General features: G+C 42.6%; 3 protein-coding genes across 5 annotated transcripts; 1 reads left to right on the top strand and 2 right to left on the bottom strand.

Moving 5' to 3' along the window:
* Positions 1–508: 508 nt before the first annotated feature.
* On the bottom strand, positions 509–954 carry RB195_022591 (uncharacterized protein; the record flags this gene model as incomplete). Its single annotated transcript, XM_064209763.1, has 2 exons — positions 509–809; positions 878–954. 2 exons carry the CDS (start codon positions 952–954, stop codon positions 509–511), a joined length of 378 nt encoding a protein of 125 aa, XP_064065644.1.
* RB195_022590 (uncharacterized protein) lies at positions 509–18,077 on the bottom strand (the record flags this gene model as incomplete). 2 transcript variants are annotated; one of them, XM_064209761.1, is made up of 7 exons in its annotated part: positions 509–835; positions 1,178–1,302; positions 14,945–15,074; positions 15,134–15,230; positions 15,323–15,472; positions 17,532–17,682; positions 18,041–18,077. In XM_064209761.1, the coding sequence occupies 7 exons, from the start codon at positions 18,075–18,077 to the stop codon at positions 509–511; spliced, it is 1,017 nt and encodes a 338-aa protein (XP_064065642.1). The 2 variants fall into 2 exon arrangements, with proteins under 2 accessions (XP_064065642.1, XP_064065643.1); XM_064209762.1 differs by lacking the exons at positions 509–835; positions 1,178–1,302; positions 17,532–17,682; positions 18,041–18,077 and adding exons at positions 14,584–14,672; positions 16,936–17,060.
* Positions 18,078–18,136: 59 nt separating this feature from the next.
* Positions 18,137–19,683, top strand: RB195_022589 (uncharacterized protein; the record flags this gene model as incomplete). Of its 2 annotated transcripts, none has more annotated exons than XM_064209759.1 (2): positions 18,137–18,896; positions 19,064–19,683. In XM_064209759.1, 2 exons carry the CDS (start codon positions 18,137–18,139, stop codon positions 19,681–19,683), a joined length of 1,380 nt encoding a protein of 459 aa, XP_064065640.1. The 2 variants fall into 2 exon arrangements, with proteins under 2 accessions (XP_064065640.1, XP_064065641.1); XM_064209760.1 differs by having other exon boundaries at positions 18,137–18,945; positions 19,005–19,683.
* Positions 19,684–22,930: the final 3,247 nt, after the last annotated feature.

Genomic DNA, 22,930 nt, shown 5'->3' with positions numbered 1-22,930 from the left:
AGTACGTGGTCGATTTCCGCACGAGTCGTGCCATTGCGCGCTTGGCGTGTTCAACGACGATAATCATTCTTTACGAAAAGAGAATTCCCAAAAAAGAGGCGAAGACAGACAACAGCCCGGCGACTTTCATTCTGGTCCCCTAATCCAAATCTTCCGATACCAAATCTCTTCTACGTCCTTTCCTAGTTTTGCGTTGAATTCTCCGACAACGAATTTGTAGGACCTCATTTAGGATCACTTTCTCCAGCTCTTCAAAGAACGCGCCCAATTAGGTTTCATCGGCTGCTGATGAACACAGACTTGATACATCGGCGAGCCTCCGCAAGTCATTTTATAAGCCAGTTATACGTTCGCGAACCTCAAACTCTACTGAATTTGAAGTCAACGTGGTGGCGCATCCCGAGCAGATTTATTAACGCCAGACACTTTATCCTTTATCCTTTATGGATTTTCAGCGGAGAAGGCGGACGCGAAGAATGGCAAGACCATTCTACAAGATGTCGTAGAATCAACAAGGACAATGGAGGACAGATGGATGCACAACAAAATCAACACCACCAGCACCATTTTGTGACGGAACATGTTCTGCGCGAATAACGAGTGTGCCGTCATTCATCTGCCGCACTCCGCTCCTTCTGGCTTTACTTTCTTGCAGAGCAACCACGAGGAATTTTATCCGCCCTGCAGCTCGATGAATAGCACGAATTTTGGCTACTGACGATAATGATGTCGCGTTGTAATAGGTAAAGCCCGACACAGTCTTTATGTCGAGTCGTGCTCGTGCGCACTGATCCAATATTAAAGAAGTCCTGAGTAACTTCAGATTTGAACGGCTCTGAACGGTCGCTATACCGTCCAACGTTTTAGATGGCAGCACCTAGTGTACAGGGTGACGAGGCAGTGGTGTGCTGGAACGCCAGGTAGATCCTTCGCTAGACTAAGCAGCCCTGCCATGGCGAGCTTTTACCACAGGTCGCCGCCCAACCTATGTAGATCAGGGAGCCACCCTGCAACATTTTGGTAAGATGGTGGTGTATCCTGGTAGTGGTTTATTCTTAGCTAGGCTTCCGATTCCGAAAAGTCGAAGTGTTGAATGTGTCGAACTCCTTTTCAGTTTGGAAGACCCTGCCAGAGGACGTACATCCGCTGTGCATCGCATTTTGACGCCCAGACTCACCTCTACGCCACTACGAGGCGGCAAACCGTCAATGTAGAGGTCTGCTGTCATCGAAACGGCAGCAATAAAGAAAGCGATCGCTGCCACCATGAATAAATATTCAGACCACTTGAAATCTTCTGACGCTGAACAATAAAGGATAAAAATGATAAATGCATTGACAAATCTTGTTGGGATTGCCAGTGCTCTCAATTACAACTCAGAATTGAAGAGATTTTACGACCGCGGGCTGTACAATGAATTGCGGGACCAACAGATACATCAGCTCATTGGTTGCGACACTGACGTTGTTGTCGTTAATTTCACTTCGTCGGCATTGCTGATCGATGTGTATGGCCATGGTTAGTTAAAGTTAGTTAAAGTAGCATTTCTCCATAACACACAAGTACAAAGCTGTCAACTAATTTCCGTTACAGTTTGCAACATTTTAGCAGACTGTTTATTCTCACACATTTAGTTCTCATTCATTACGTATTCTTCACCGGTATCGACAACATGTCTGTAATAACACGCGGACAACTAAGTTCTGTTACACCTTAGAGATTTCGCTCCAGGAATTTATCTAGTTGTTCTGCTAGACTAATAATACCACGGTTGAGTCCAGCGCGATCCGGAGTCGGAGTTCCATGAAATCTTCGGGAGGTGACAGGTGACTTTATCAGACGCGACGTGAGTTGAAAGGAAGCGCTCAGAAAGGATAGAAGTTCATCGATTGTAAAGGTCACAAATAAGTCAGTCTGTTTCGGGGAACGATAAAGAAGGTCCCGGGGGACTCTCCGCCAACGCCTCCGAGATATAACGTGCCCATTGAATAAGCGAACATACCTAGACGAGAACATGCTCCAGTCTTTCATGAAGACGCAGTCAACCGTTTTAGATGTTCTTCTAACCATAGAGGCGGAAACAACTGCGCAGTTACAAGAAAATATGCAAGAGTGGTGTGAGTTGTCGAAGTTAGTGAATAAGTCAAAGAACAATAGAGTTAAATAGAAGTACATGGGATTTTCAATGGTGTTCTAATAAAGAAAGCGAGTGAGTTTGTCTTTACATTACCTTCAGTCTTACCAAATTTGAGCTCTTTTTCTTACTATAAGTTCCAAGAGGTCAGAGAGAGAAGGTCGCTCTGTACGGAAATAAATTAGGCTACAAAAAGTTTGGAAGTTAAAGGATAACGATAATTCTCCTTACTGTTACTTTTGAAAGTTGGAGTGTTCCGTTTCAACGAAAATTTTTATATACGTAATCTGAAGCATCGCCATCCTTATCCTTACATCCTTATCTCATATTTCACGTGAGGATTTCACTTGCTTGTGGTACGACTACAAGCTCATCTCAAATCACAAAATTGCAGTGAATGCGTCTGATTCTCCAAAACAATTTAGTAGATAGTGAATTGTATCCTAACCGGTGATGCAGGGTATGATTAGTGGTAGGTAAGCAGAGTCAGCTATCTACGTGCCAACGAAAGTGAATCTCTTTAGGATACGCACCATCGCCACTATCGGTGACAAATGTCTACGGGTTCCCGAACTGTCCAGTAATCTTCAATGATAAATGAGATAGTGCCCACGGAGTAGTCCGATGAAATAAGCGTGCATGCGTTGAAGAAAATTATTTGTGATCTGTCTGACTACAACATTAAGTGATGCTCCTAGACAAAACGGTAAACTTCTAAGTAGCGGAAATACGTGAGCGCGAAATCTTTTTTGATTTGGGAGTAGTCTTTCTGAAAAAGATTTAAACAAACAACAACGAGCAAACAGCGCTATGCGACAGCACAGCTCCGATCCCGTTATGAGGCCCGGTGTTGCAGTGACAACAAGTAAATTGGAATCAAAAAGCGTCAGTACCACATCCGAATCGAGAATTGTCATGATGCGGACTGAGACAGTGGCATTCAGGTGTAAACGACAGATTGCTTAGTAACTGCTTTCAACGTAGTGAGACAGTGGTGAAGATTTTGACGAGTGTTCAGTGAAGTTTTCCGAAATTATCTTAGATACCTTGAACAATCTTGCGAGGTATCTGCTATGCCCACCGACCATTCTGACAATGATGACATCACTTATGTAAGCTGCGGTTCTGTTTTTCTGCAGCGAGATAGATACGTTCCAAGAAGATGTATGAAGTAGGTCTCACGCCAGGGAAAAAAGAAAACAAACTAGAATAAGTGAAGTCTTCAACTCAGCTTTGTGTCGTCGCCAGGAAGAAACCGTCGTTGTTTCTACTATAGGGTGCCGTTCAGATTTCTGCGAAAGTAGAATGATCTTGTCTTCATCGGTCCAATTATAGTAGGTGCGACTCACTCTAAATGGTTTACTAAACGGATCCCTTAGCCACTATGTAATCAAACTTTGCAACATTCGATAAGCGAGAAAAGGAATCATACAGGATATAAGACTTTCGAAGACAGGCTTTGCGCAAGACTTTAGTGGAGAATTTACCCTCTATTTGGTGCAGCACCACACTCGCGCCAGCACCACACCAATGTTCTCTTGTAGTGGAAAACTGAAAACAAACTCATCACAAGTCCTGTCCAAAGCACTACTGCGAAGAGCGTGCAGTGCTGAGCCTTAAGATCGACTTCAAACATCAAGACATGGAGCTTTTCGATTACCCTCATTCCGGTAGTGGGTGTAATCTGGTGATAAGCAAATATTTTTACTTCATATTGAGTAGGTGGACCTAATCTTACTTATCATATCAACGTCCGTTACTGGTTATTTAATCCAGCGTCAAAATCTACTATTAAACAACACATGCCTTAAGCAATTCTGGATGTGGCGTTCATGGAGTGGCTGGCGTTAACTGTGCTAAGGAGCTGATCTCAAGATCTAAAGATGCTTGGAAACACGCAGCTAGGTTCTAGCGTACAGTTCAATGTCGTTAGATCCGTTCAAAAGGATCGCAGCTCTGAAAGTCCTTTGCAATTTTTTTCCACAAAGAACTACGAAAAATTCGGGGAACTGAGAGTACTGAGAACTATGAGTAACTGAGAGTAATTCACTCAGACATTTTCTAAATTTATAGAATAAAACCAGTGCGTGGAAGAGTCGTCTTTCGACATTAGTTTTGGGAGAACGCAACGTTCTCCCAAAAACTCATGGGACTAGAGGCTCGCAACCTGCCCATGGGTTTTAAAATTTTACGCACGTCACAGTAATAGAAAAGAGTCTCCTGACTTCGGAGGAGAGCCAGAAGTCATATAGGCTACGGAAACGGAAAAGGACTAGGATGACGATGTGTACTTATAACGCCCGAACACGCCTGCATCGGATGCGGTCATTGAAGATTTGATGGTGCAGGGCCAGGAAGTTTAAGTACGACGTCATCGAACTGAGCGAGACGAGGCGAATCCAACCATTGGTTGCCGTGTGTGACACTGGAGAAGAAGTGCTCTTAGGAACATGCGCCAGTACAGGAGTTGGTGTCCTCGTCAACACGAATATGGCATATCTTTCCAACAACTTACAACCCGAATCAGACGTTTACGAATGAGAAGATGTCAAAGCTGGTGGTTCAACACCAGCTTTGACAGCTTTTCTTCGTCGTTTACACTCCAACATCAAGCTACGAAGAAGTCAAAGCTTTCTATATGGACCTGGAGAAGTTCTACAGAGAAGATCATACCTTCTACAAGGTTTCAATGCCCCACTTCCATTCTCACCGTCTGAGAGAAGATGGACATATCATTCCAATGATCCTGCCTTCCGAAGTCTGACATGCATCATATCGGTGAAGAATCCCTTTTCAGTCGATCCCCACAGAATCAAGCCTGAACATCTGAAGTGTGCCAGTCCTCATCAACACACTGGAGAGGCTCTTCACTCCTTATCTATCGGAACCCAAGGTTCCTAAGCAATCAGAAAATAGCAAGACCGTGCTGTTGTATAAGTAGGGAGATCCATAAGGCATCGGCAACAATCGCCCAATCTGCTTACTGTCTGTCATCTACAAACTCTTCACAAGAGTTATTCCAAACAGGATAAAAAGAACATTAAAGGACAGCCATGCGAGCAAGCAGGGTTTCAGAAAGAGTTCAGTACGATTGACCACATTCACAGGGTTTCAAAACTCAGAAGTATCGCGAGAGTACAAGATACCGCTGTGTCTCACTTTCATCGATTTGAAGAAAGCCTTTGATGCAGTTGAGACCGAAGTGGTCATGGAATATTTGTACAACCAAGGCGTTCTACTCAGTACATAAAGGTACTTCGAAAGTTGTACAGTAACTTCACAAACGGAATTTCGCCATTCTCCGAGAACGTCATCATCGACGTGTATGGCCGGCACAATTTCACATAAAATATTCACGGCCGCTCTCGAGGAGAATGCGAAAGCTGGAATGAAAGTGTGAACAGTGATGGTCGGCAGCTACACCATCTGCGCTTTACTGAAGACATCGTTCTGATAACTTCAAGCATCAGTCGGGCGGAATGAATGTTGCTTGAAACTCGTGAAACAAGTGAAAAGATCGATCATCATTTGGCCCTGTATAAGACGATGTTCATGCGGATTTCTGATGCCCATTCACGCTGAACGGAACGAACATATTCGAACGCTCCAGCTATATATATCTAGGTCGGGAAATGATGAACGACCTGACCTCCGAGGTGGGCAGAAGGAAACGATCGGCTTGGGGAGCATTCAAGAGCATCGAGAATGTACTGAAGAGGACCAAGAACATCCGGCTCCGTAATCACCTATTCAACACCACCGTTCTTCCTGCTTTGACCTACGCTTCAGAAACATGGGCATTTCGCAAATAAAAGGTAAATGTGATCAGCGCCATAGAAGACTCAATTGAAAAAGTGATGCTAGAAAGATCCCGCTTCACGCAAATGAAAGAAGAAATTTGAAGTCCAGTCCTACGTCACCCATCGAAGATCAGAGACGCTTATGTCAAGGAAAGCAAGATTAGGTAGACTGGACCCGTGATGCGTTTCAACGACAATCTTTGGACCAGATCCGTAAGCGACTGTATACCACGCGACATCACCGCAGGAAGACCGCCGACTCGATGGTCAGACCTCTTTACGATGTCTTTCAAATAAAAGTACGATGCTCCCTCGTCCCTCGCGAGAAGAGATGCCATTGGGCAACACTTGCGCGCGACAAATGACAAATAGAAGTACTATTAGTGCCCACTAGAGTGGACTGATTAACAACGGGAGCACGGCTGATACAGGTGACCCCTTATTACCCCAGCAAAATCCAAAATTACTCTGTAATATGGTTACTTTCGCATCATCGGCGATACCGCGGGTGCTATTTGTTTGATAACTGCAAAATTTGCACCGATCTTATTGGATCTTACTCTTACTGGATGGAGGACGAAATGCAGGCGGAAATGCAGCGATGAGTACGTAAACTGTCAACTACGTACTCATCTGACCGTTCCAAAATTTGAGTAGGATTCCTAGAGAAAAATAATTCTTTTGAAAAATTCAAAGCAAAACATAAGACGTACATGTGGTGAGAACAGACTAAAAATAAAGCAATAAAAGGACTAGAGGGTAGAAACCTCAGGTGCAGCAAGTCGCAGGGTTATATCCCCAGTATCCAACTATGCAGGTGTAAAATTTCATCATTCTGCAAATCTTTCAAATTCTTGAACACCATACTCGAGAACCCTGGCGTCGACCAAAAATGTGAAAATCCCACACCTACACTCTTGAATCTTGCTAACTTCATTGGACGAACTGCCGCATGTAGCTTCAATTCTCTGTGTTTTAATCTTTCGATTAAAGGAATTATAGGGGAGGGGGGGTTCTCATATTCGCTGTGTTCACTCGAAAGCATGCCCCAATTTCTAACAAACACAGGAGGAACTCCAGCTCGACAACTTCTTCGAATATGGCTTGGATATAAAGCGATAACGCATAGTGGACGTCATCCTTGCAGTCAGCATGAGGAGGTCTTCGTGTCCTTGTTAAAGTCTGGGCAAATTTTTTTCAGCCCTCTATTCGTCTTGTTGTCTTTTCTAGTGCTTGGATCAATTGGTCGTCACCGATGACGTGAGTTTCTGGTGTTCTATTCTTTGTCAACCATTATTGTTCTATTGCGAGCGAGTTTCATATTCAACACAACATAATATGTTGACGTTATGACCGTTACTTCCCTCAAGCTACTAAAGTTCACTGAGCCAGAGAATTCATATTCCTTTTCGTGTGTGCCGGTATGGATACAAACAGACCCAACCGAATTGGTCTCACTCCGCCTCACGAAATTTCTGTCCAAAAACTAAGTAGAAAATTACAGGGTTAACTAGTTGTTTGAAGTTAAAGTTCAGTTAGTTAAAAATCGTAGAAAATCTACACAAAAAATGGTCAATAGATTGAATTTTACGAAGGATTTGGAAAGTATGTTCAAATCCAGATACCTGTGAAATATAAATGTTCACTGCGCAAATTACTTATTTTGGAACTTTGACAATCGAGAACTTTTCGCAAGCATTCTGAATCTATTCATATTCAGAGAGAATAGAGAGAATAGACATTTTAAATCTTGACGCAAACACTTTAAAACTCCGTTCTAGAGTCTTTCTAAGTACGTTAGGTTCAAGCTAGATGATTTGGAGATAAAAAAGATTCTTTTTACAAAAGTTGTTTCGCTGCATGGTAAATGAGAGTCGCATTACTATCATTACTTATACTACTATTTAACTTTATCAACAATGAAACGGTTAATCTTCAGGATTTTGAACCTCCATAATCGCCGACTTAGGTACCAAGCATTCGTGATTATTTCTACAACATGGAATTTTGCAACCAAAATAACCTTCTTTCATTAATTTGTGACATCTAAGCTTAATACAGCCCTCAATAATAGTAACTACATTATTTTGTATGGCGCTTTGCATTCTGGAATGAAAATTTTCCTTAGAAATGATGGCAGTTTGAATTATTGTTGACAGCCCCGGTTGGGACCTGAGTCAAAGAACATGAGAGGAGGGAAAAGGGAAAAGGAAACAGAGGAACGCGGGAGGCAGTCGTTAGGTACCCACAGCCGATTATGTGCAGCGGAATTAGTGCATACAGAAGAGACTGTCGGTAGTCCAGAGCCGGCATATCTTAGGCTAGCTGTGATAATTAAACCACGCCCACTCATCACCATGTCACTGAGGTTGTGCGCTGCGTTTGCATCGTAATTACGCGATAGAGTTGCTTTCTAAGAGGGTTCAAAGAACAAAAAAAGTAACAACGTATCAACGTAGAAAGTGAAAATGTAAAACGGAGATGCTGGAAATAAAGCGAAAACGCGGAAAATTTCTCCAAGAACAAAACAATGTGAAAAAGCAAAAAGTTGAAGACGTTCCAAAATTCTGAACTTTGTAATTGTTATTGCCTAACAGCTGTAGTAGTCAGAAATTATGTGATGTTTCGTCAGACGTCACAACATCACCGTATTGGCTTGCGGCTCCGAAACAGAATAAAATCTGGCACTTTCTAAAGTTAGCTTGGTCTGTTTTTTTTTTCAAACAACTATTTATGTCCCATCCCTCACCTCTTTTTCCTTTCTAAACTTTCTCTCCTTTTTTAAAGGACTTATTTGACGGAATCCAAGGTGATGCATTTTGTCAAAATGCGAATCGTTTAGTCAAACGTGAAAGTCTTTGAACCAACGGTGCCCTATGGCACATTCAAAAGCATCTTCACCACCTCACGCTTTGATTAAATTTTGAACTGGATCTGTGTGGGCAAGCTTTAAGTCATCAACAAACAACTATTCGAATTTCCCGCATTTATACGGATTCTCTAAAATAAAGAAAAACATAGGCTTACAAAGTATGTTAATATTAATCGACAGATTCACTTTATCTTCTTGAGCCTTGAGACTTGAAAGTTTCGATTTGCTTGTTTTACACAAATGAAAGACACTCATAATTTCCATTTCTGGGATTTCATGTACAATCGTCCGATATATCTTTACACGTAAACGATCGATGCTCCGTAGAAAAGCAGTAGGAGAGATAGCGTGCCCCTGCGAGGCATATTTTACACCTTATTAGACGATAAGGGACGTTGGTGGACTACGTGATGGGCGTGACATAAAGCGAACGCAGCGCAATACTCTGCCGATGCCATTAACTGCGACGCTGCGCAATTAACGATCGCCGTTGCCAGTCACGATATGTCATATAACAACACAACTTTCTTCAAAAACATCATTTTTCATCAATATGTATGTTCTTTGTAGCTAGCATTTTGTCCAAGTCATCTAGCTTGAACCTAAGCCATTCAGGAGTCCACTGAAATGGGATTTTGAAGTTTACATTAATTGATGTGTGCTACTGTACCCCCTAGTATGAATACGATTAAGAAATTGCAAAAAAAAATCCTTTGCAAAAATTCCACATTCATACGCTAGAATGTTGGATCTCTAGATTTACTGGCATCATATTTAGCGGCATTATAAAACATCACGGTTATTACTCGAACGAGAATTTGGTCCACTCTGAGTATCAGATTTCACAGTCTCCAAGTGAATTTGTCAAGAAGTAAATGACAAACTGTGAACTGTTCCATGGTCATGAAAACTGCGTGTGTTGGGTTTCAATTCTATATGAAGGTTTCACTTTTCACCTTCCCCACATGTCTGTTCCTCTGCAAATTTTCCTTATCAATTTGCGAACATCCTCCAGAAATTGGAGACACGCTGAATAAAGGCTAACAGTTTACGTTATCTAAGGTGGAGTCTCATCTTTATCAGATGATGAGCTTTACATCATTTCATGTTAGTACATCATTTTGTGGTAATTGTTGGACAAAAGAGGACAGAAACCCGTACTTCGTATAATGTTTCCAAATTAGGGGAATATCGAAGGAGTATAAATGTAAAATCAAGTTCTCTTATTGCTCTCCAAATGTAGTACTGACACATTGGGGAAGAAGTCTATGAAATCATCATTTCATTTCATCACCATTTCACCAATGCTTAAAAAAGGAAGAGGTCGTAAGGAAAAATGTTTGAAAAATGAAAAAAAAGTTTACAGAAAACTTCACTACTTTTAATTTCTATTGATCATGGAAGGCAGCACCACAAAAAGTTCGCTGTCCAGCGTTAGCCGAACGTTCATTAGTACATGTGTTTGAAAAACAGTGTAGCGGTTTCGCCTGCTTATCGCGCTAGTATGAGATACATGACGTAACAGCGAATGCAAAAGAGTCTGGGGTAATCTGATTGTAGCGGCAAACTAGTCTATATAAGGAAGGAAAGGAAAAAGGAAGGAGGATAAGGAAAGAAAAAGATGACTTATCACTCACTCACATGCACATCTCCGACAGTTGTTTTTTTCTTCATACTCCAATTAATTGGAATTTGTGTACCTATGCCACATTTAAACCAAACACTCTCATTATTTTATATGGCTGATCGTAATCGTGCAAACAACTACTAATTATGCAAATCAAAGAGAACTTCTGATTCCAGTACGCTCGTTTTAATGAAGGATAAAAGGACAAAGTATCTGGCATTAATCAATCCGCTTGGGATGCGCCCCCACGTTCACTTCAATTCAGAATCGTTTGAGATTAACGAACGTGTAGCTGACCTATACAATTTGCGGGGGCTAGCCGATGTGCCAAGTCAGCGTTTTTGTCCTCCTAGACAAGTCAATTTATCGACGCTGGAGGGATGAAAGGCTTGGTGAGCTCTAGGGCGGATTCAAACCTTCGATCTATCGTGCAGGAAGTGAAACATCTAACCGCTAAACTAAATCCGTCCGTTCTTTTCAATAAAGCATTGAAAAGTGTGAATAAGAATGCGTTTTTCAGTGGAGAGAACAAACAAAGTTGAGCATGTAAAAGTTCTAATCAAGAGGTCCAATATGAATATAAATTATTCGTTCCGATTTGAAATAATCGTTCTTGTATAAGACTCCCACAACTGGCGCAGACGATTGAAACAAACAACTAGACGTCTTATTAGAAGAGGTATGAAATGCCTCGTAATCGCTGAAGCGCGGTAGCACTGGAAATATACTCTTCTTTGAAGACTATTGAAAATTTTTGAAAAAGAAATCCTCTTGAATAATCTATCGAATGGATTGTTTAAAACATAGCTTAACATTAACTTACCTGTTTATTGCATAAGTTAGGACGCATTTTTCTACACTTTTCATAACATTGAGCACAATTCCCTATTGCTACGGCTTTGCGCATTTCGTTAACACTCTCATCTCATCTCTTCTGCTTCTTCATGCCACCACCGATCCCGCAGAGGACGCACAACTTCAGAAATTGCCATCCACACTTTACGTCCCCTGCGATCAACGCTGTAGCAATCGTTCTTCACAGCTATCGCACAGCCACCTGCTTTCTTCTCATAAGCATCAGCGCAGTTATTTTATTTTGTAGTATTTATGGTGGACCTTTCGATGCTGATGACGGGCCGATCTCTCATGCGTGTTTCCTGCAGTGCAGCAAGCGGCATACAGAGATATCGCAGAAGTCTAGACAGGGCGGTCTGCTGGAGTTCACTCGACTGTGTTCAGCAGTTCAACGTGACGAAACGAATGGTTGTTGAAAAAGATTCCACGCTCCCTTCAGGGAGTTGACCTTCCACATCGCGTAACCTTTCAGGTTTTGGCGGTGTGCAGGACGACAACACCATTTCCAATGTATGGGAATATTTTGCCATCAGTGCAGGTTATATGCCTCTTCTTTCCCTATGCGTACACTCAAACGCCTGAATACTTGTACGTTTACGTTGTTTACTTAAAGCATGGCCACCACGAAGAGGTGGCAATCAGACTTGTATACGCGTTCACAATAATAGTAATAATGGTAGCAATGACAAATAATAAACAATTATAGTGAAGTAAAAGTAAAACAATAAAAACAATTATAGTAATAAGGACATTCAAAATGTTGGAACTAATAACGCTTACTACAGTAAAAAAAGGAATAGAATTATAAAATCATAACTAAATAAATACAAACTTATACAAGAAAAGTGATAGATGAAACTAAATTAACGTCTTAAAATGACCGAAATTAGCAAAACAATGGACCCACTTGAGGATCCATACCCACAAATTACCGGAGCAAATGATGGTTTCGAGAGAAAAAGTATACCGTGGAAGGAACAAAGATATGCAATACTACCATTCTCACACCAACTCCTACTTACAGGCAGCATACCACGAATCTGACGTGATGGATGTAACCACGGGAAAATCTAAAGTTACGATTGTAGAATGTGGGATCCGGGTTGATTCCGCTCACCTCTTCTTGATCGTCCTAAAAAATGGCACAAACGACGTTGTTTTTTAAGACGATTTCAGTTGCATCCACAGTCACATCCAAATGCGATCGGTCGAAGATAAGTAATGTCTTCTCACCAGCCTATCCAAGTAAAACCAATAAGTAGGCTGCTAAGGGAACCGGAACGTGTGCATAGAGGAGCGTTCTAACGTGCTTTGTAATAGCCAAGGTGGTTCCCATTCCGTTTCTTATGATCATCATGGAGAGATGAGCGGAACCACCTCTGATCCCCCAATCTACAACCCCATCTCTAGCTTTTACCTCACCAAATTCCTCACCACGTCAGATTCGTGGTATGCTGCCTTTAAATGCAGTTGACTTCATGAACTATGAACATAAGCCCATGCCAGCTTTCTAGTTCTTCGCGCAAATGGAATAAATGCTGAAAAACTCCACTCTCTTCTCGGTTGAAGTCGCAAAGTCGTTAAAGTTCAAGTTAAGGTTAAGAAAGTCAAGGTATATCAATGGAGTTATAAGTAAGGCCTAAGCGTACCACAACAGGCAGTTCAGTAAACCCACTACAGATGATTCAAACACCACCAAAACTGTGATTTCTAATAGTTCTATCAGGAGCCTGAGTCTTAACTCGTTTAGCACGCCACGTATAGATGGTGAAGCTGTACACAAGAAAACATTCCATTACTCAATATATCAATCGTTGTCCAAATCCGAAATAACTGATATTTTACTGGTAATTGTGGCAAGCCTTCCGATATAATTAAATACGAGTTGGGTACTCTGGCGTCCAAATATTCTTCCCCGGGTTTGACTGCGCATTCAATCTGGATTTTCCGCCTGCGGGATGTACGAAAGAAGTTTGTGGCAGAAGAGGAGTAAGCATATAGAGTGTGCTTTTTTGGTTTGAGGACAAGCCCTGCGAGTGTACGTAATTACTACTTGTTACCGTGTTGGGTGGAGAAATAATGCGTGAGCCTTTTTTTCCCAAGGTTTAAAATTTATATGGTACTAAACACTTCCCCTAACGTCTGTCTTGGCGCTTCAAGATAGGAGTTTTGACGTCGAAGACAAATCGCATAACGCTTAACCATTGTCGTCGGTTAAAACAAAATCTTTTTTTTCAACAAAAAAGCTACTGCAACATACCCACGATGATGATGGGGGAACACGTTTGGAGAATACATACATGCCTGTTTTCCAATGTTCTTTCCCAACGTGTTCCTCCCATCATTCTATAAGTTTCTCCGTGGCTCACTTTGTTTTTTTTTTTAGTTATTTCATTGTTTCATCGATGACCTCCATACAGCGAACAAATCTCACGAGCAGTTTGGGCTTCATAATGTTAAAGTTAAAGTTGCTGGCGTTAATCAATCCGATGCGCCCCCACGTTCACTTCAATTCAGACTCTGGTACCAATTTTATCGACACCGAAGGCTTGGTGAGCACTAGGGCGGATTCGAACCTCCGATCGATCGTGCAGGAAGCGGAGCCTCTAACCGCTACACCACACCAGCTGAGACTTCATCAAATCTAGAATTTTTACATGCTTTAAATGCAAAAGGCACGCGTGAAAAAAAAGCCTGTTTCGTTCACTTGACACTCCATTTTAGTTATCTTGAAAAATAAGAGTTGATAAGATCAAAGAAAAAGCACGACTGTTTTGTATCTAGACAAAGAAATACTCTATCAAAAGATATATAACATCTTGCCAATTCTCCTTTAATCTTGAAGAAAAAAAAAAACGCCCATGATCTCACCCTAACCTAATAGTATGAAATCCTCAAAAATGACTTCCCGTCTAAATACCAAAGCTAGTTCTCAGAATTTTTAGAAAAGGATTGTTCAAGAATGAGAACAAAAAGAAGACAAGGAGGATGTAAATTTGTCATTAGGATGTATGTAATGCATTTAATGGTGTTTTGCTGCGTTACGGTTATTTGTAATCCATCATATTCTATGCAGAAAAAAAAATTAGCCGCAGAATTCCAAACGTACTCGGTTATTTCTTTTATTTGACGCAGCTATATCAGATCCCGCGTGTCAAGATCAAGAAAGTGCTAAGTTCGAAAACAAAGATAGCTGAAAACTGCACAGGCGTCCAAATGAACCAATGCTAAGAAACCACTCGTCTCATTTTCCTCTTGACAGTTCTCACCTCACTCTTGTGGTCAACTTCAGACATCAACAATGTGCGAATGCACCACTATCGTCCACGTCAGAGTCATGTAATACAATAATATTTTTAAAGTACCCGGTGAAGTAACCGCCTTCTATAACTCATTAACGACAATGTCCGACGATGCTGCCGGACATTTTTTGCCGCCCGAAACAATGGACGATGTGTGGGAAGTGCATCACAAAAATACATTCCAAGAAGTTCTCAAATATTTGGTGTGTTCCATAATTTGTTTTTTGTGATATGGCTCGACGATGCAGTCGGACAATTGGGGCGAAAAAAAAACTTGTGCCCTCACGCTTCAGATAAGTAAATAACCATTTGGTCATAAATGTGTTAAGCAAATCGCAAAAACGGAATGGATACCTTTGCAAAGAACATCTTCTACACAGGAGTACATAAATGAATTTGCAGGGGATAAAAATGCTTTCAGTTCAGAATAATTGTCAGTTGTTATCTTGAGCTGGAATTTTCCAGTTTTAGAAGGATCAGCTACCTGAAAGGAGAGGATGATCAAATCCATCCAAACGCGATAAGAAATAACGCTCTTCTTACTTCAATGCAGCATTGGACATCTGGGAGGGATTTCACGATAAGTAATGTCTGATGATTGAAAGCATCCACACATCGCAGATCCCGAATTCGAAGGTAACTTAACAATTGAGCGTGAATATTTACCCAGTTCACTTACTTTTACTATTTGCTCGAACTGAATCAAATTTCTTGTGAATATAAAATATTCACCCTTGAGGACTGCTAGTAGGATCCTCCTTTGTAAGCGTTATTGCACACGCTAAGTCGTGAAGAACTGTGTCAAGTTCGGTTTCATCCGTTTGCAAACTCCAGCATTCTGACTTAAGTGTTTCTAACGCCGACGCATCTCCATCACTGGTTCTTAAAACAGAGGTGAAAGTGGAGCACTTCAATCAAAGAAACAAAAAAGTCCTAGTAATCACAGGCTGCTTGACCAGAGAAGAAGAAAATCAGCCGTTTCTTTTGCTAGATCACTTCTACAGAGCAGACATCTTTATCTTGGCTAGTAAAAGTGAAAACAAAAACAAGATGGGAACTTTCCATTTTCGGTATTACGAGATTGAAATTGCGCTCGAGTGATGAGGATTCTTGCATTTCGAAAATTGCAACACGAGTGCTATTATCGGTATCGATACTAACACTAGAAGAGCCCGTAACTTATGGATTTGTGGTATCTAATTATCCTTTCACGAGTACGATAGAGAACAAGCTAACCACATTTTTTCACTTATATTCTTGCTACATTTAAATATCTCACTAACAACTGAAGCTCCTGTCATGAAATCTGACACAAATGTCAGTAAAGGTTGTGGAAAAAAACATAAGAACAAAATTATGCATTTGGATAAGTTCGCGAGTTTTAGATCTGAAGAGTAGTACTACTTTTTGATCACAGTAGCATATTACCTGGATACCTGTACAATTTAAAAACATTAAGCAAAACATCGTGCAAACCTTTCTTCTTTTTTTAATTGTATCAACGTGAGCTGGTACGGTGGTCATCATCACAATGATAAAGATAAAAGTCTTAAATCAGATGATGTCAACTGGTAGCTAATATTTAAGCAGTTGTTTCGATGTAGATGCCACCTCAAGAAACACTATATTAAAATGATAGAATAGTTACAAGAGGGTAGACATGTGGAAACGTCAATTAAGAAGCAGCAGTGTGGGTGCAGCCGGCATACCCATGAGAAATCTATGTTTCATACAAGTCCAAATTCTTTAATTCTATTAGGTAGATACGACCATCAAAAACCTCATTGAATGAACTTTCTAACGCCGCGACACTGATGCTATCACAAGCGGTGTTTATCATGAAACAGAATGATTTTGTTGCATCTCGATGCTATGAAAATGTCAAGAATTTTCTTAACACGTAACCCTTATAACCCGTAACGTAACCCGTCTATGGATTACAGTTAAGACAGTTTCCCCTTTCGCTTCGAGCAAGCTCCAAAAGCTGTTGGGCATAATGTTTTCTCTAGAGCACTATTTATAACAATAATACGTTCTTTGCTCAGCTTCAGACGACTTTCAACACCTATATTAGTATTACCCAAAGTAACATTTGTAGAGTAGTAACTCTTTTACCGCGACCAGAGTTGAAACTGTTGTTCCTGATCGAATCGACAACAAGAATTTTGTACTGATACGTGCAATTATCAGAACGCGCAGTCAGGAGTCAACAAATTTTGACGCTTGCTCAAGGTGAAAGGGAAAACTATCATAACTCTAATCCAGAGGGGTTACATGTTAAGAAAATTCGTGACGTTTTCCAAGCACCAAGATGCAACAAAGTTTTTCTGATTCATGACAAACACCCTCCACAACGGTTTACCGCCCCATAGTGGCGTGGAGGTGACTCTGGACGTCGAACTGCGACGCCCGGCGGAGGTTCGTCCTTCGGCAAGGTCTCCCAAGCTGAGGACTTCGACACATCTGACATTACGACTTCTCGGAATCGGAAGCCTAGCTAAGAGTAAGCCACTGCTAAGATTCACCACAGTCTTGGCAAAATGTCGCAACGTGGCTCCCTGATCCATATAGGTTGGGCGAAGACCTGTGGTGAAAGCTAAACTCGCCGTGGCATGGCTGCTTAGTTTGGGAAAGAGTCTTTTTGCCACTCCAGCATATACACTGCCTCAATACCCAGCACACTGGGCTTGCCGTCTCAGACGTCGGACGACATGGCGACCGGTGAGAGGCGATCAAATCTCAGGTTGCTCAGGACGTCATTGATTCTGGACTAAGGCGACACACGCACGACTCGCCATGGAGACCATAATCAGACTGTGTACTTACAACGCGAGAACAGTGTCCACAGACGCTGAAATGCATGCCTTTCTCGGAGCTGCAGAGCGTATCAAATTTCACGTGATTGCTCTGCGGGAGCCCAAGTGCAGAAGAAGGGACGTACGACAGATGAATGACGGTACACTCGTCATTCGTGGAGAGAAGGTTCCGTCGCGAAATGTAGGTGTTGGTTTTGTTGTGCACCCATCTGTCTCCATCTTGTCGATTCTCACGAGATCCTGTCACCTCGTCTGGCCATTCTTCGCCTCCGCCATCTGCGCCAAAAACCCATCAGTATCATGAACTGCTACTCGCCAACATCAGCAGCTGATGAATCCGAACTGGACGCGTCTTACGAAGAACTGGAGGAAGTAATCCGCAGAAGTCCTTCTACAAATTCGTTGTCGGAGACTTCAACGCAAAACTAGGAAAGGCCACAGAAGAGGAATACAGGATTGCAAGATTTGGACTAGGGGACCTTAATGAAAATGGCAATCGTCTCGCCTGGCTGTTGTCCGCCGCACGCCTTTTTCATGGGAACTCTCTTTTCATGAAAAAAAAGATCATCGTCGGTGGACATGGGAATCGCCCAATGGCGCGACTCGTGCGGAGATCGACCACATACTCACCAACCGGAGGTGGTGTCTACTTGACGTTTCGGTTGTACCATACTTTTGTAGTGGTTCTGATCACCGTCTTCTTCGCGCGAAAAGACGACTTAGTCACACGATGGAAAAGAAGATCTGCTATCGGCAACGAAGGAGAAAAGAATTCGTCCACGACGATTGCGTACTCGAGGACTCCCTGTCCCAAGGTGACTGGCACATCGAGGAGGACCCAAACGTGGACTACGAGATGCTGCTCAGAGGATTACGAGCCTGTGCTGAACGTGCCTCGAAGTCGCGCACGACAAACTTGGATCGAATTTCGAAGACCACCAAGGAATTGTTAGGAAGAAGAAGGGCTTTGAGGCTTGATCCGAATGCATCGCACATTGAGCGGTTAGTAGCAAACACTAGCTGCAGAAAAGCGTTGCAGGAGGATCTTTCGAAGTACAGGCAGAAGAAGATTCTAGAAGCAGCACAAAGAAGAACGAGTCTAAGGAAGTGCCGCAGGGATCTCCGCGAATATAATATTCCGCTAGCAGCCTTGCTGAGCAAAGACGGAACTCGCACCTCTTCTCGTCGTGAGAAGGAAATCATTACGGAGAGGTTCTACTCGAACCTTTTTTGTTCATCAACTCCTGTGTCAAGCCCGATCATCACTGGTGAAGCTCCACCACGGATTCTAACTTCGGAAGTACGAGTCGCTGTCAAGAGCATGAAACCTGGCACAGCCCCCGGTCCTGATTTTATATCAGCAGACTTTCTTCGGGCTGGTGGCCATCCGCTTCATGTAATCTTAGCAGCGCACATGAAACCCTACCTTCAGAAAGAAAGGATCCCAGACCAGAGGAAGACCTCGCTAACCGTTCTCATCCATAAGAAAGGTGACCGAGAGGACCTTCGGAACTACCGTCCGATACGCTTGCTGAGCGTGTTATACAAAGTATTCACCAAGATCATCCTCACGCGCATATCTAGGACGCTGAATGAAGCCCAGCCTCAAGAGCAAGCTGGATTCCACCAGGGGTTCAGCTACTTGGACCACATCTAGACCGTGTCGAGGGTCATAGAGATTTGCCGAGAATACCGCCTGCCCTTGTTCTAACCTTCGTCGACTATGAAAAAGCCTTCGACAGCGTTGAAAGGAATGCAATACTGTCAGCGCTGGTCGATCAAGGTGTGCACGCTTCGTATGTGAGGACATTAGCCAATTGCTACGATCGATGCACGACGAAGATACTGCTTTTGCACCGCCCTCTCACCATACCCATTGGAAAGGGGGAACGACAAGGCGATACTATACCGCCGAAGCTGTTCACGGCTGCATTGCAATGGATAATGAAATCACTTCCCTGGGAAGAAGTGGGCATACGTGTTGATGGGAGATTTCTCTCGAACCTTCGTTTCGCGTACGACATCGTTCTCTTTTCGAGCAGTACCAATGAAGCAGAAACGATGCTCAACGAATTGAACGAAGCAGGGAAGAGAATAGGACTGCGAATAAACAGAAAGAAGACACAGTTCATGAAGAACGCCTACTACGAGGACGGAGGAGCACAACTTGAAGGCTCCCATATCGTGGAAACTTCGTCATACTTATACCTCGGACGTTCTATGAACATGGAAAACGACTTGGATGAAGAACTGAATAGAAGAATGAGAGCAGCATGAGCAGCATGGGCAGCATTCGCAGCGGTCAGGGAAGCTACGGGTCAACTGACGGACCAAGATCTTCGTGCCCATCTGTTCGACTCGACAGTTCTTCCAGCGCTCTGTTAAGCAGCGGAGCGGGCAGACACCGCCGCCACGTCTAGGAAGCTACTTACTACCCACGGAGCCCTTGAGAGATGTCTTCTGAAGTTTAACCGGCGCACACAACACCTATCCGTTCTTCGCAGCTCCTACTTAGGAGGAATGTCCCGTCTTCGCGACCCAGCTGAATATGTATCGAAAGCAAAACATAGATGGGCCGGTCACATGAGAAGAATCGACGATAGATGGACTAAAAGAACGCTCGCTAGAGTGGATCCCAAGAGATCCTAAACGCTCTCGAGGGAGACCGCCAACGAGATGGGTGACGTGTTTGCTACACGGGTGGACCAGCTGAGAGTTCAGCTCGATACGAGACAACGACCTCGTCAACGTCACTCACAAAACTTGATAACATCTTGGATGACAATGGCGAGCGAATGAAACGAGTGGAAGAGATGTTGGGGCCCGCACGCCCAGTGAAGACGGGCCATCTAATTGTCTAAGTAAGTATGACAAACACCGCATGACGACCAATGCATCGGTCTGCTGACATCATACAGCTGTGATCCATCCTCAAAAAAAAAGAACAATCACAAAGTAACTAGGTTAGTGCCGTTCTCGTTCTGTTACTTCCAAGTTGTCCGCTTCTTTAAATTCCCGGAGAAACAAAGAGCAGCCCGATGAAAAAAAGTTAATTAAAATAAAATAAAAAACAAAATAGATTAGATGGGTAACGCAACCACACGCATTATCACACTACTTCTTACCTTACAGGTCAGAACATGGACTGGTTCTCGATCAGGACCTGTGTACTTCCCTCAAACCACAAATTGTTGGCATAGAGTTCCTTGCCGATATGGTTATTATAACATATATATATATATATATATATATATATATATATATATATATATATATATATATATATATATATATATATATATATATATATATATATATATATATATATATATATATATATATATATGTATATATATATATATATATATGTATGTATATATACAATATATATATATAACGCCAGCAAAGAACAGTTTTAATTGTGGTCGTGGTAAAAGTGCTATTAGTCTGAATACTCTGAACAACAACCATATGCGAGGCCGTAACCAATATCCGAGACAGCACCTTCCGATACTCTAGCAACCAAGTCTTCGGCGCACTTCATCAGCCACCAGTGGTACATTTGCAGCGAAATGCAGAAAAAAAAAAAGATAAAATCGATCGTTAGTGAAGGACGACGCCGACGGACTATGTATATTGGTGATCTGCACCGTCGATTACCCCCAAAATCATATTCTTTACACTTCCATAGCTAACAAAAGGAGAAACTCAGCCATTGCTTCCAATACTGCGGCACGTCCTCCTCTCCTTTGACTACACACCATCTCGATACTCGCCTCCACGATGTACAGAGCAAAACCATGGCGAGTGAGAGAACAGCCGCTCTACAACATTCAATATTCTTGCATGCCGTTGTTCTCGTTCTCTTGGTCAGCTCTGCCATCAAATGGTTCATTGCATTCACCTCCCCTAACACATATCTGGAACATTCCGATATTTTTGTTCTGCTGTGTGTGAACAGGGCACTAAGAACCCATGCAAGCAACCTACTCATGAACAAAGGTTTTTTTTGAACGACTGGTGAAAGGACCCTTTCATCTTTGGAAGGGTCCTCATCACTCGAGCTGCACGCCCTGAGCTAGACCCCTTCACTTGAGGAGGGTTCGGCTCCTCAGTATCGCACCTATGCCTGCTCAATGCTCTCTTAATCATACTGATGATCTCTCTTTTGAAATATTTACGGATGACAAGTATTATAAATTGGATGATAGTTGGGATCCCCTTCTCACCACGACAAAGTTTCGCTTCCAGGGACTAGAAACCTTGCATTTCGACGGGACGAAGAGAGGGCTTCGTCAGGGTGACACAATTTCACCCAAAATATTCAGTGCCACTCTCGAGAACGCGACGCGAAGATTGGAATGGGATGACACAGTTGACCCTGGATAAGACGATGCTCATGCGGATTTCTGATGCCCCATTCACGTTGAACGGAACGAACATATTCGAATGCTCCAGCTAGCTAGCTATGCTAGGTTGAGAAATCAACATAATGAACGACCTGACCTTCGAGCTGGGAAGAAGGAAACAAGCGGTTTGGGGAGCATCGATGATGTAGTGAAGAGGACCAAGAACATCCGGCTCCGTGCTCACCTATTCAACACCACCGTTCTTCCCTCTTTGACCTACGCATTCAAAAACCTGGGCATTTCGCAAGCAGAAGGAAAATGCGATCAGCGTCATAGAACGCGGAATTGAAAGGGTGATGCTAGAAGTAACCCGCTTTACGCAGGTAAAAGGAGGTATTGGAAGTTCACTCATACGTCACCGATCGAAGATCAGAGCTGCCGCATATGTCAAGGATAGTAAAATTAGCTGGGACGGAAATGTGATGCGTTTCAACGACAACCATAGGACCAGAGGCGTAAGCGACTGGATACCACGCGACATCAAACGCACCGCAGGAAGACCGCCGACCCGATGGTTAAACCTCTTCACGAAGTCTTTCAAAGAAAAGTACGACACTCTTCGAGTTCCTCGCGAGAAGAGATGCCACTGAGCAACATTTGCGCGCGATCGGAACAAATGGAAGTATTAGTGGTGCCCGCTCGAGCAAATCGATGAACAACGGGAGCACAGGTGATACCAATCTTGATAAACTGTTTACGGAGAACGTCGTTAATTGTACCGCGCGTCTCCTGACAGCGTCATGATAGCTACAGTAGCCTGGTTGCCGCTCTTGTGCTGCGTCTCGCTGACGTCCCGCCCACAGCACCCTTCCTGTCCATTTCGCTGCGCCTACTGCTCTTACGATGCGCTTTTAGAATTGAAGGAAAAGGAAAGTGCCTAGTATTAGATGTTGTTTGAAACTCTATATAAAGTATACTTCTAAGTTAATATAAATGAAAGAAGTTTGTATATATGCTATTTAGAAATGCGAGTTAAAATGAAATTATCCTGTTTTGACTTCTTAGATGGAAACCAATCATCCATCTCTGGAAAAGCAAGAGATGTTTCAAAAAATGTCCCATTGATCGGTGTTATGCTATCTTCTTTACTTTTTTCTCCTAAGGATTTCTTTTTG

This window comes from Necator americanus, chromosome X, assembly GCF_031761385.1.
Source record: "Necator americanus strain Aroian chromosome X, whole genome shotgun sequence".
Taxonomy (NCBI): Eukaryota; Metazoa; Nematoda; class Chromadorea; order Rhabditida; family Ancylostomatidae; genus Necator; species Necator americanus.
This window is presented reverse-complemented; position numbering and strand designations above follow the sequence as displayed.